This window comes from Grus americana, chromosome 3, assembly GCF_028858705.1.
Source record: "Grus americana isolate bGruAme1 chromosome 3, bGruAme1.mat, whole genome shotgun sequence".
Taxonomy (NCBI): Eukaryota; Metazoa; Chordata; class Aves; order Gruiformes; family Gruidae; genus Grus; species Grus americana.
Window position 1 is genome coordinate 60,509,009 of NC_072854.1, and position 14,317 is coordinate 60,523,325.

A 14,317-nucleotide genomic window follows, 5' to 3' on the forward strand; every position below is an offset into this window, starting at 1 on the left:
AGGGATGCTTGTCCCTTCTGTCCGTTTCTTGGACAGGAAGGCTGAGGAGGATGGAGCCTTGGTCTTCCCTTAGTAACTACAGTAAGAGCAAGAGCAAGTGGGGAGGAGAGGGGAATGGAAGTACTGGTTTTGATTTACTAAATGCTCTAGCAGAAATTGCCAATATTCTGTTCTTGCCAATACAGAAGCAGGGTTTGCAATGCCAGTCAGAGGCACCACATCTCTTCAGGATGCTTATGGGATTGTGCCAGAAAAGAGAAGCATGATGAGGTAGAATGGAGATGTTTGCCAAACAGTAATGGGAGGGAATTGCTAAGTGTTTTCTTTAAAAAATGAAACTAAAAGCATGTCTCCAGACAAAAAATTATTATTTTCACACACAAAAACAATTTTCTTTGTTCCTAAAGCATAAATACATGTCTAAATGCAGCTCAGATCATGAAGTTTGTAGATTCCAAACCAAATACTTTGGTTTCACAGTGAAAAGTAAACCATCTTTAATTTCTAGTCACTATTTTCCACTGGGAAAAAAAAAAAAAAAGGATTTGAACTATGCTGTTTGGTGAGATGTAAAAGCTGGTAATTCAGATCAGACTGTGCTTATAATATCCTTAGTATTTTCTCATTAATGCATTAGAGTGTTATTGGTGAATGCCATAGTGTGAAAAGGTAGGACAGTAGTCAGCATGGTGCTTCACGCATGCATGAATAATTAGCTGCAGAAATGCAGGATGAGGAGCAATTGTCTGGGTAGCATTTCTCTAGAGGGAGACTAAAGAGCAGCATGGATCATGTGCTGGGTAGAGGTGGAAAAGGCAGATGTCACAGAGGAATGCATGAATAGGAGCATGGCTTTCCAAAACACATGAAACAATCCTTCCACTCTGTTCAGGGTTCCTAGAGCTTTAGCTAAGTTACTGGCTACAGTAACGGGGCCTGAACTTCATGAGGGCTGAGGTGGTTTACAGAGAGTCCTGAAGACTTTATGAAGATGAATTGGAGATCTAGGGGAGGAGAGATGAGGAGAAAAACTGAAATTAAATTTGTAGACTGAAAAAGAGACAGTTGAGTAGGGACTCAATATTCTTCAGTTACGTCAAGGTTTTGCCAAAGAAGATGGGACTAATGTATCTCAAATGCACTGATACAGATCATGTATTAGGAAAATCTTCCTTGTAATTAAAATACAGAAGTACTGGAATTGATTACTGAGAAGATTAGGGAGATTTGACCATTGAAAATCTTTGAAAACAGCTTAGACAAACATCAGTGAGGAACGACTGTCGGTCAGAAGGAGAAAAATGATCTTTGGACAAACATCTGTTCTGAGCCTATGATTCAATGATCTTCTGATCATTGCAACCAAAAGCAGTTTATTTCTTGCGTCTTTATCCAGACAGATTGTTTTATAGGTCCTCTAAGAAAATACTTATTGCAGCACTAATGAAGCATCTGTTTAACAGTACTCAACACTTCTTTCGCCACAGCAGTCTTAGAAAGGAATTGAAAAAATAATTCATTTCAACTAAACCTGAGGGGAAATAAGCCTGATACAATTATCCACTTTCAAGTAGGCCAACACTGAGTTTCACACATCTGCCTTTGTGAAAAATGTTAAACGTTACTGTTTTAATTGCTTTGTTTTTACATATAACAAAGCAAGCAACTTAGGAGCATACAGTGTTTGTGCCGCTGGTATAGTAAAGTCTGAGAGGAGGATCAATTAACTGAGTCCTCCATACAACTGTTTTGAAGGTCTTTCATCCAAATACTGAGTAATATTTTGATTAGTCTAGACAGAATAAGTTCAAGTTGATAACTTTGTGGTTTATTCCAAATTAGTACACTGTAATCCCCTCCCTTTTTTTGTGTACATTTTGAGAAGCTTGTGTCCAGTCACTGTAGTTTTTGAAAAATTCTTTCGTACTAGATACATTATAGTTTAATCTTATTCGATTGGCTGAAGCTATAGTAGGGTTAACCTGGAATTAACCACAAGGATGGGAAAAGCATAACACTTGAAAACCTTTGTGAGAAAACAGGTTTAGGACTTGGAAGAAATAAAGATGAGGAGAGGAAAACAGCTATGATATGGTGGTTTTTTTGCTCATCATAGGATCTGAAAATCAAGCTGAGGTGGTTTTTGGGGTTTTTGTTTGTTGGTTTGTTTCATGCATCAGAACTAGAAAAACCACACACAGTAAATATTCAAGGTTGAGATTTAAACTGCTAGTCACAGAGATGATACCTGAAGCTTCCCTGTCATGCTAGAGTAGTTAAAATACTTTTTATTAGAAACAAGACAGATTTTTATAGTAGAACCCAGACTTTCAGGTTTTAACATAGAAAATTTTCATTGGTCTCCTGGGAGATGCATTACAAAAAGCATACAGCATGAAGGATGAGATCTATACAACCTAGAGTCATCTTTTGGCTATTACTACACTTTCATTTAGTTTTGGCAGCTCTAGGATTTCCACTGCAGAGATAGTTAAGAAGTAAACGTAATGTTTAATAACGTCATAAAGCATAGTGTTTCATAAGGTCATTAATTACATTTCACTGTCATAGACTGAAAGTTAAAAACATTATTTTCTTGCAGCAGCTCAGAGAAAAAAAATGTGTCTGCAGTTACTAGTAAATCTTGGATGTAGATTTAGGGTGTTCTTTATTGCGACTCTTTACTGCCAGATTCGGTACAGATTTAGGGCTGGAGAGGCATGTTTCAGTAAATATGTTACAGAAAGTCACAAGACTATGGAGGAAGGCCAGTGTGCAATTTAAGTAGCATGGCGGAAGTAGGACAAATAGGGATGCTGTTAGTGCCCCTTTCTGGAATGGAAACTGCTGCAGTTTGCCATGGCTGGTGTCTAGGAAACACTAAATCGGCAGCGCTGCCTCTTCCCTGCCGCAGCATTCCTCTGAGCAGACTAGACGCCCAGAGTGGAGCCCATAGCTTGGTGTGCTCCCCAGGCAGCTATAGCGGAGTAATCATGTTCCAGAGAGCACAGTGCTCTCTTTTCAAGGACAAAATAAAATAGTGTCTGTACTGGGATATATGTCAGTTCCATGTGCCCACAAGACTGTCCAATTTAACCCTGAGAAAAGATGTATTACAACCTCAATAAGACATTACTTCAGAGATTTTTTTTAAAAAGTATATTATTCTCCCATTTTACGCCAGTGAGAATTTAAGTTGATAGCAGTTTCATAATTCAGAACTGAAGGTCTAAACAGTCTAAAGATACATAAAGCAATCCTGATGCAAGCAGGGAGCAGTGCTTAAAATGCACGCATTAGATCTTTGCCTATGTTCTTGCCCCATACTGAAAGGTAATAAGACGGGGCTTTCTTAATGCTCTCGGATACGTCTTAGATTTGAAGTGCTTCACACAGACAAACATTCTGAACTTTTCACAGTACGCCTTTTTGCATCTGATAAAACATGCCCATGCTCCACAGCGTGACCCAAAGAGATCAGTTAACATTGTGCCCAGAATGCAGATGCATAAGAAGAAATTGCAATGATAGATTTATTTTTTTCCCCACCCCTCTTTCACTCCAAAGGGGTGATTTTATTAGTATTATGAGCATAATCCCTTCTGGATGTCTTGGTATTTCCAGGACAGAAAGTGAGAGTTGAGTGTAAAAGTAATAGAACAATATTTTTTTATGATTCTTACAAAGCCATCCTGTTCAGAGTCTCGACTGGAAGTGCAGAATGGATGATGGGCACTCAATAAAAGATCTAGTAGACAGAAGTAATCATTAGGTTAAAATTTCTCTGTCCGCACTACAGGTAGAATATTAGTTAAAGTAATGAAGACCCGTAAGCCACTCAACTAATAGACACGCCAGAAATTCAGGCTGGGCTGTGATGGAGGTGGGAGTGTTTTCTTGCTACATTATGACATTCCTCTGATTTGTGGCCAATTACCCTAGTTATAAAATGGCTGTTAATCACGGAAATGTTTTATATTACCACCAAAAACTGCTGAAACAGTCCTTACAAAGCAAAGCTGCTGACAGAAGCTATTAAAATGGAGATTTAGTCATTTCTCTCTCTGTGGGGCTAGGAGTAAGAAGGAATAACCCTGGTGGGAGAAGCAAAATCTGTATGTAGTGCTCTGGCTAAGAAGGATGTTTGAAATTTTGGCTACAAATGAGTGAACGCTGCTGCCTGCCAGCCTCATTCTCTCTGTGCCTTGAGGGATTTTCAGTTTGCCAGGAGCAATTTTTCTTCCTTATAATTTTGAATTTACTGTTTTAAAAATATACTTGCCCCACTGCAGATTTGAAGCTATCTACAGACTTTGTCAAAACTGATCAATGAAAAGCAAAAATAAGATGTATAAATTCCTCTTCAGCTGGAGACTGCTGTCAGGTGGCTACTGAAATTTAGCTCATGTCATTTCTTTTCCTTAAGAATTGACAACTTGAGGGGGACCTGTCTTGTCTGACAACATGCGAATATTTTTAGCTAAAACATTTTCCAGCTGATAGGCACAGCTAAATCCCTTGTTTGTGTATTCTCCTCTGCTTTGCATTTTTGCTGACCCGGCATATTGCATTCAGCAAATTATTACGTTGGTTTGATGACCAGCATAATATTCATACAAAAACTGCAGTCAGTGCTGACAGTAGTCTTTTTAAAAAGTTAACCATCATTAGCTGCATTTCTCTAGTTATATCTGTTTCCCCTGTTTGTTCCTAATGCCAGTTTCTAAGTCTTGTTTGTCTAAACGGACCCATCTTCCTCTTCATAGGATGAGACTGTGAGGAGCAAGAATGCTCCATGGAAGAAGCAAAACAAAGATAACGGAAAGGGATGTGTCTAACTGCCAGCTTATTTGTAAGCATCCAGTCGATAAAAACAGCTGCATATGTTGCTCCTTGATAGATTTCCACCTTTATTCCGGTTTTGGGGGATATGCATTGGGTAGCATAGCCCTGTGATACCTTCTTGGACAGTTTCACATGGAAAACTGCATTTGGTCATACTATCAGAAGACATCTGTTTCCACTAGCGTTGCAAGGGTGGCACACCATCAGTAATTAACCAATGCCACCTATGGATGTGAGCTGCAGACACTTGTAAATACTTGTCTCTTGTAAAAATAGATCACTGCATATAAATGGTAATTAACTGAGCTCTTAAGTGAGTTCTTAATGAAACATGAGTGTAGGGATTTTTTTATTACTTTCATTTGACTTATTTCTGTTTATTCACTTAGAGGGAAAAGGGATGATGCTTTATTCTGTAATGCTGTGTTTAACTATGGAAATATAAACAGGAATTGAAAATCTTTGTTCGTGTTAACCAAGTCAGAAAACCTAAAGGTCCATCAGGATCCAGCTTACTCTTTAGGGTTTAGTTTCAGTGATACATTAATAGTTTTGTTGATTTGAACAATAGACAGTGCATTGATTGGCATCCCGTGCCATCTCCGTGCAGAGCTAATCAAGTGGAAACAGGATTGAGAGACATTTCTGAGGATACTCCTTAACCTACACTTTAATGTCAATTGACAGTGTCTGACATCTTTCTGTGCAGACCCACTAACCTCTTCCAAGTCAGATAAGCTGTGTAGCTTGGAAAAACTCAGACTGTAGCTGCCGATATTTTGTCTAGCCTCTATGATTAACAGGAGGATCTCAGGCCTTCAAATCGTAGCTCCAGCATTTTTCATAAATGCTAATAATTAAAGGATGGGGAAAAGCTGAAGTGAAGTCAGTTCAGTTTGTGATTCATACACAAAATTAGCTCAGTGTTTAGTGAAGAGGACATCTGGATTACAGGATGGGAAGTAACTTCAAAATATAACTTCATGTTAATATCACTGTGCAAAAGGAACAATTTCCTTGAAAAGCTGAAATGGGCCTTAGTATCTCCTCACATCTCTTTGTGTAAGAGCCTCCCTCGGGGCACTTATTTATGGCTTTATTATTGTAATATTTTTAAAAATACAGTTAAAATGTATTAGAGGAATTAAAAGAAAAAATATTAAACAGGTGGAGTCTCAGTATTCAATTTCAAGAGTTCTAAGGAAATTTCCCTTATTAAAATCCATAAAAATCAGTTTGCTGCTATGGTTACAAAGCTGAAAACAGAAGTCTGGAGACATGATTCTTCAGAAGTATAACCGGGGGATAATTAGCATAATGTTGGATCTGGCAGAGTAAAGAGGAGAAAAAGAGATAATTTAAGACTAGGCAACAAAGTTAGTACACCACCACTGGCAATTAATCAAATATCTCAAAAATATTAACACACTTTATAAACATTAACATTCCAAAAGGCACCAGAGACACGAAGGAAGTATCAGGCAGACCATAATTTCAAAATTAAATGGAGGAAATTAAAACAGTTTTGTTGGTATTACTCCTTAACGAGAAATTAACTCAGATAAAGTCCCAGAGCATTTAAGACCAGAATCTCATGAGTTCATCCTAGTTTAACATCACATTACCAGTGGCCTCATTCATCAGTGGAGACAAAACCTCACATTTAAAAATAAAGGTGTTTTTGAGGAGAAGGATGATCTTACAATTTAAATTATTCTTCCCAACTTTAGTGTTAACTGTGCCTCTTGCAGTTCACAGTGATGTCCTGTTCCTCTGCAGGTCATTTCGCAGGAATTAAGGCTTACCTCCAGGCACTCCTGCAGTCCTATGTGTTGATCTAGTTGAGATAAAGCAAACAGATTTCTTCCTGAAAAGGAAGGGTCTAACCACAGAAGTATGATTCTCACTTAAATTTCATTCACTGTTTCAGTCTTGCTATAGTCTTGGAAAATTTAGTTAATGATTTCTTGTAGGTAATACACATTTTGTTTGATTTTTCTCATTACAAATTGCTCCTTGCACATCTAATTTTAAGTAGCCTTGCATTTTAGAATTTGTGGAACATGAACCACAATCCCTCATTTTAATCTATTATTCTGTTTATTCTCTCACAAAAGGGTTACAGCCCTGATGTTGCTGAAGGTGCCGATACATCTAATTATTGTATCTTTATAAAAAGAGATGCTTTTTGGTTTTGACAAGTATGTGACTATAATTTACCGAGAAACCTCATCTCCACTGTTTTCCTATCCCCCAGTATCTACTTGGATAAGTATCCAAAACCTAGGTGTTTATTTTCAATAACCTGTCACATATCTGAAGGTCACAGTTATTCTTTGTATCCTAAACTCCTTTTCTACAAATTATTCTCCTCTTCCTGCTATCAAGTACAGTGATGTTGAATTAGTTTCCCAATAGGGCATGCCTTTAAGGTAAGAAATTACCATCTGTCTGTTCCAAAGAGTTCCGTATTGATACAAAGAAATGATGAAAAATGCCCCCTAAGATAGTAGTTCAAGCATTAACTTAGGCTTTTATCTGCCGAATTTTACTTCTAAATTTTGAAATAATGTCTGTTTAAATAGCCATAAAACTTAGCTGAAATCTCACTTTTGACAGTGTGAAATATTATTGCTATGCTAGATACTGTTCCAAAAATCTCCATAATTATTATTCAAAGCAACTGCTGAAGAATAGGAACTTACCTGTAAAGGACAACACCAGTTTCATCTGTAATGTACCGAATATGACACATCTGTGCCTTTGATTTGTACTAGTTCTTCAGTTTGAACATATTCTTTTATTTACTAAGTGGGCTTTTTCCATTTACTAGGGTGATCTTATGTGTTTTCCTCAGATGTTATGTCAACGTTGGTTATCTTTGAGAAAATCCAGGAGAACGGGGGTCTGGCCAGTGTAATTGCAACAGTAAGCTGACCAGATCGATCTTGCCTCTTTCACACTATGTTCAAATCATTCATCCCAGACAACCTCCTTAAGAAGAAAATTTCAGTAGCAGCTTAATCTAGGAATCAAAGCTATGACTAAACATCACACTTGTTGAATCTATCAGCGGGTCGTTGTGTGAATTTGCATAACTCATGGCATCTGTGATTGTAATTTTTTTTTCTTTCCTCTGTACACCTTAGGAAAACCCTACATATACAACAGTACAAGAAACTCAAGCTTTTAGATACCATGGAAGTAGGGATCTTAAAGAAACAGAAGATTATCAGTGAACGCTACAACTGGTTTTACTGGACTTCCTTATTTACACGATATAATAACAACGATAAATGGCTTGCTCATTATTATGCTTTTTAAATTATGTGCGAAGAAAGCATAGTGGAAACAAAGAGTTAAAGCTTCTGTACTATGTGCACTTTTTTAGAAAATGGGGATAACTTGGACAAGATGCAGAACAGGCTGAAAGATGCTGATGAGAAGAATTCCGTTCTCCTGAGAGCTTTGAATGAAACCTTAGGAAAGCTGTCAGCCATTCCTAACGGTAAGCTGGAAAAGTGCTGCAACACTTGACTCATCCCGGCTCTTTTGTTTCATTTTCCATCACTTAACATCTGTCTGATTAATCTTTGCCTGTGTCCACGCTGTGTCCACGCTGTGTCCACTTTGACCATTGGCCGCTGTGATAAGAGGAAGTTGAGCAATGTGAGAGAGAGAAGGGAACTGAGAACAGATACGTGGTATCAGTTTGTATTTTGGCTTGGTAAAAGGTACCATCCTCCTGCAGTTTGCAAAAGGTTTCAGAAAGAAAAGAACTATGATACCAGGAATTATGATACAATCTGAGACAAATGGTCTTTTCTTTAAAAGTGAAAAGTCTTTTTATGAAACTACTGTTTAATGAACCATTATAGTTTAACCAGTATCATTTAATCCAAGAAGAATAGACTTACTGACTTTACAGAAAAAGCAGGATGAAATTTGCTGGGGGTTTTCTTACCTTTCTACCACACTCTTATTGATTTATGCTGCAGTATTGTTTCCAGTCACTGTTTGGTGGTGTACATCTTTTTTTGACTGTAGATTGCCTAGAACGGGGACAGGCTTTCCTCAATGAACTCTGAAGTGCTATGCACATTCATAATTCTATATAGCTGAATTTTTTTAAAAAAAAAATCTGTAATACTCATTAAAATCCCAGAGTTCTGCAATGTTACCTACTTCGTATTGTGATAGCAAGAGACAGGGAGCTATGACATAGCTTCATTATAGTGGACAGTGATAAACTGAATTGTTGTTTTAGGAAATAAAAAGGGTTTTATCAATGTAATTTGCTATGACTTTTCTCTCAAAGGAGCACTTTATAAACTGAAGATATATCTTAAGAAAAGTCTCTAAAGAAAATCTATATTCTGATTTGTGATGGTCTGGAAGGTTCAGACTGCAAGTAAAACCTTGGCATGAAAAACAATTTACTACTCATCTTGCACATTGTCATGACTTTAAGATTCCAGATAACTGAAAAGTTTTGGTTTAGATTTAGTGATCCTTGAAATCAGGCATTCACCAAAATTTGTTTTAATATGTCATGATCATCTTATGCCACTTCCCAGGTTTTGGCCACAGGTATTGACATGACTGTTAATCGTCTTGTGCACAGACAGATGTCTCAGTCAAACAAAATGGACCTTGAATGCCAGTTGACCTTAGGACATAGAATATTAAATATGAAACAAGTAAAAGAAATATGAAATATGCAACCATTAGCAATGTAATAAACTCTTGTCAGATTAGAGTTACAGGCTGCTTGCTCTTGGGACAAGGACGCTCATATAAACAAGCAGATGCGTATTAAGAATGAAATTCAGAGCAAATAAATGGCATGGATAAGAAAATGCAGTAAATTAGTTGTCCAACGGGGAAATAACCATTGAGGATGGGGGAGGAAATGACCCTGTCATATTTCTTGTTCTTCAAGGATTCAAGAAAGCAGAGAACAGCTTAAGCTAATAATTCTCGTGTCCATGTTATACTAATACCCAAATAAAAGCAGAAAGATTCAAAATGGGATAGATGGATAGATCACCTTAGGACAAGGACCCACATGTGCAGCGATAGGCATAATTTAAAGTGTGGGTGAAAATAAATATAATTTGTGCGACTGAGAGAAAGTAACACAGTAACTCCAGCTTTCACTCTGCCAGAAAGGTGCATGACCTCGAATAATGGCCTCAAAAAGAGATACTTCGATATGATGAAAAAAGGAAGTGGAAAAAAGCAATCAGAGTTCTCTGTTCTTTCACTTGTCAGTACTGATGATGATAACGGTTTATTAAAGGTTCAGTTGTATTTTCAAGGTATTGTATTTGGGGGCTTTTCAGAACCAAAACTTCAGAAATAAAGGTGGAGTTGTTTGGAGCACAGGTGTAATATATCTTTACTCAAGGAAGTAAAAAGGGTCATGTAACTCTCCAATGTGCAGGACAAACCCACCAATTCTCTATGGCCTTAGGAAGCACCATGTGCTCCTCAGGCCACAGGTTTGGTTGCATCAGATGTTCCACAGAAGGAGAAGGACCTACCTAAGAGACCATTTGGAAACCTATACTGTTGATCCCTTGAAATGGAGAAAATGTCCATGTTTCCCATGTCTTCACACAGTCATAGAATAAGGAATGTGCAATCTGCTTCAAGCAAATGTTGGTATACACTAACCCTTATCCACTATCTCTTAGAAAAGGAAAGAAAACACAACCTCCTGTGCCTTCCCCACTACTGCAATGCAGCCTGTTAACTTCAAGGACTACCACAGGAAGCCCCAGTCAGTATGACAACTGGCACTATCTCTACATGATTGTTCCAGAGGTGTCCAAACTTCCGAGCTGCACTCCAAAATTCTCATATGTCTGAGGGACATGAGGATACCTTGGAGAACACAAGGGGAAAGCACCTCCAAGCAGGTGGCAAAGCAGGTTCCTGCAAGTCCCATGACTTCACTGTGGTGTGGTGGTAGAGTGGGAGTTCACATGGGTTTCCTTGCAAGCTGGAGTGTCCACCACAACATTCTCTGCTTGCTCACTTCCTCCCATCTGTGGCAATTCAGAAAATTTGGCAGGTCCCCAGCCCAGCACAATGTGTGCTGCTGACTCATCAAGTGATGTAATCCCAGCGTGCCAACAGCACCTGAACTGCTCAACAGCTGCATGATAAGTTTGAAAGCAATCCGATTTAATAACACAGGATTTGAATAAATACCAACTTGAATACCTAGCTGACTGTTTTATCATTTATCAATAGCAGAATCAAAAACATTCCAGACTTGGATGATTTCACTCCAAATATAGAACATTCATTTCCATTTTGCAGGCAGAGAGGTGGGGCAGCATTAGACTAATTGTTTTGCTGAAGGTCACCAAGGATGTCTATGGATGTATGTGATTAATTCAGTCAATGAACCCTTGGTGTCCTGATTCTCGAGATTATTTGTCAGTTTCAGCTGAAACACATGGAGTTAGATTTCTGTACTCTGCACATCAGAACACTGAAAGTCATATTTTTATTATTAAGTATCAAATATTATATCTGATACTTGATCAGAGGTTAATCAGCAACAACAAAATTGCACAAAAATTTACCTAATAAAAATGATTTCTCCTTTACATACAAATGGAGCTGGAGCATTTTCTCTTCTTGAGGTGCATTTGATGTCTCAACAAAGATGTAAAGGGCCACATTCTGCAGTCCACACTTAACAACTAGTAATGTCTTACTACATGTGAAGTAGGAGGTCTCAAAGAACTACACAACACAATTTAAGATGGTAGAATTTTGACCCAACTTTATTCTTAAGATGTGTGAAGAAACTTCTGTACTCTAGGCAATCATTTCATTATCCTTTTGTACCTACAGATACAGCTATAAAGGTACAGGCAGCCAAAGACAAAGCAAGACAAGCCAACGATACTGCAAATGACATCCTGGCCCAGATTAAAGACCTCAACCAGAATCTCCTGGGCTTGAGAAACAACTACAGTAAACTTGCAGATGATGTGGCGAAAACTAATGCTGTTGTGAAGGATCCTATCAAGAACAGTAAGATCTTTTTTGGGTTGTTCCGTGGAGGTTTTTTCAGTTTGTGGTTTTCATTTTGCATCTCAAAATGAAACAGAGACACTCCAGATTTTCACTCACATAGGGTTACTACAGTATGCTGGAAAAAAAGGAATCTCTATCACTTCTATTTTCTGGAGTCTATATATAAAAAGGATTTTAAATCTTAAAGACTGCTGCTAGTAGTTGGGGGAAAAAAGCTAATGGCAGCAGGATGAACATGTAGTGGATAGATTTATTCTGCAAGCTACTTTTTTAAAGTATTTAGGAAGGGAATAATCAAAGATTTTGACTGGCATTTCATCCCTTGATTCAAGCAAAATTCTGCGCAATAACCCCATCTTCAGACAGTCAGATAATCAGTTCTGGGAGAAATGCATAACTTCTTTCATATACATTTCTATTTTTGGTAGAACACTGAAGACACTTTTAAGAAGAAAGAGAAAAAGGGGAACCTGTGAATGGTTTTTTGTATGCTTTTTTTTTTTTTTTTGATAGTGAGTTCTGTTATCAGATGTGACAATTGCTTTAGCATTTTCACTTTGGTTATGATGCATAAAATTGAATTCTAAATTACAACACATTTTATGGTAGATTACTAGAACGTATCATATAGGAGTATACGGCCAGGGCTGACCACAAAACCAGAGTGTCTTTACAAAATTACTGAAGGACTAATTTCTCAGCTAACCTAGGCTCCCCAGATTGTTGTCAGATTGATGAAGCTGGACACCTAAAATCATGCAGTTTAGGAGGTTGTCATTTTCATTCTATGGACAAATACCCTCTTCAAACTGTAGCTGTACCAGTGAAAGAAGTTAATCCCAATGGCTGTTTGTTACTGCCTGCCTATCACAAGTCCTGATCCCTCATCAACTGAGATACTTCTATGAGCCCCAGGTATAATTCCAACCCAGCAGACTGATCCATACTAGTTTAGACAATATAAAAAATAATTAATTGAAATAGTGTGGTTAGATTACGGTGGGTTATGGAATAAGCAGATCTATGAGGTAATGACCTCTGGCAGGGTAATAATAAACAACTGAGAAGTGGCCTAAAAGTGGTAGTTTCTTGGCACTGCTGGGTCTAGTCTAGGCCATCTGTCCCAGCTCAAGTATTCTAAGACTATGTGTTTGTTAGCGCTTTAGTTGAGATTGGGAGCAATAATTTAGAAGTAATTTAGACTGGGGTGATTGTCCCCAGTCACCATTATTTGCTTCACATTGAGGAGTGTTCTTAACACTTGCAAACTCTTTCATGTCAGATAAAGCTTAACTGGAAGACGTTCTCCAGAAGTACACTTTTACCACTCTCCAACTGCTAATGGATACTCAGAATACAGAATGAGGTTAAAGTAAATGCAGAGTAAACCACTCCAAATGTATATAGGGAGTAAATTGGCACTCACAACTACATGCTAAAGTAGACATAGCCTCTCTTGTATGTCAAAATTCAGGCTCTGATTTCTCATTATGCAGATATGCAGTATATATAAAGTAATAAATTCTTCTCTAGACTAATCCTGTCCCTTAATTTACTTTATATTTGTGTTTAGATCTTAAAATTTTTTTCTTATGTTATCTTCTGGTTTTTCTCTTTTCTTTCTCTCCATATCTTGCCTACAGAAATCAGTACGTACATTTTCTTTCTTGCTGCTTTTATTGTGCCTTTTCCAGTAAACAGTGATTCACTGCTTACCACCAAAGCTTCTGCATGGTGCTCTACATTTCACATTTGTTGAAATAGTTAAATAGTTACTTTTTGAAGGCTCTGAGATAATGTGACTTGGTAACTAGTTTCACTTATGTGAAACCTTAAGAAGCATCTTGAAGGTTTGGTATCAGTGTCTGGGTAACTATTCAAAAACTAGATATCCAGACTTTCATGCTTTGTCTAAGCATTATTATTATCATAATCATCGTCATTATCATCATTATCTATCATTATTCAATATACATTCTTGTAAATGCAGGTTTGTCCCTTTCAGTGTCATCCACACAAACCCATACCCTCACGCTAGTCAAGTGTTGCAATCCTTAGATCTACTGTAGAATTGTCAAGGAGAGGCCATTGTTCACTGCTTGTATGTTGAGAGGCAAAAAAAGTCATTTGAAGCTTACAGAAAAAGAGAGAACAAATATCCTTGTGAAGTTATTAAGTTCACCTGAAAAAAAAAATATTTGCAGTTTACTGCCACTATTTTTTAATCTGCTTTCAGCATGCATAGAAATTTTTACACTGGTGACCAGAATAAAGCCTTTTTCTAGTTGTGGCAATTTGAGTTAATTCAAGAATTAACTTGACGTTAATTCTAACCCTGTTTCAGAAGTTACTAATGGAAACTAACCAGTTTTCATTAATCTAGCATTTTTCTTCAGAATTGGAGGGTTTTTTA

The 14,317-nt window shown here is 37.5% G+C and overlaps 1 protein-coding gene across 7 annotated transcripts in view; it reads left to right on the top strand.

Moving 5' to 3' along the window:
- LAMA2 (laminin subunit alpha 2) overlaps positions 1-14,317 on the top strand; it is a 379,531-nt gene that overhangs the window by 313,543 nt on the left and 51,671 nt on the right. For all 7 annotated transcript variants that reach the window (XM_054819583.1, XM_054819586.1, XM_054819585.1 and 4 more), the window contains 2 exons: positions 8,237-8,353; positions 11,719-11,901. In XM_054819583.1, coding sequence (XP_054675558.1) covers positions 8,237-8,353; positions 11,719-11,901 — 300 coding nt within the window. The remainder of the gene's footprint in view (positions 1-8,236; positions 8,354-11,718; positions 11,902-14,317) is intronic.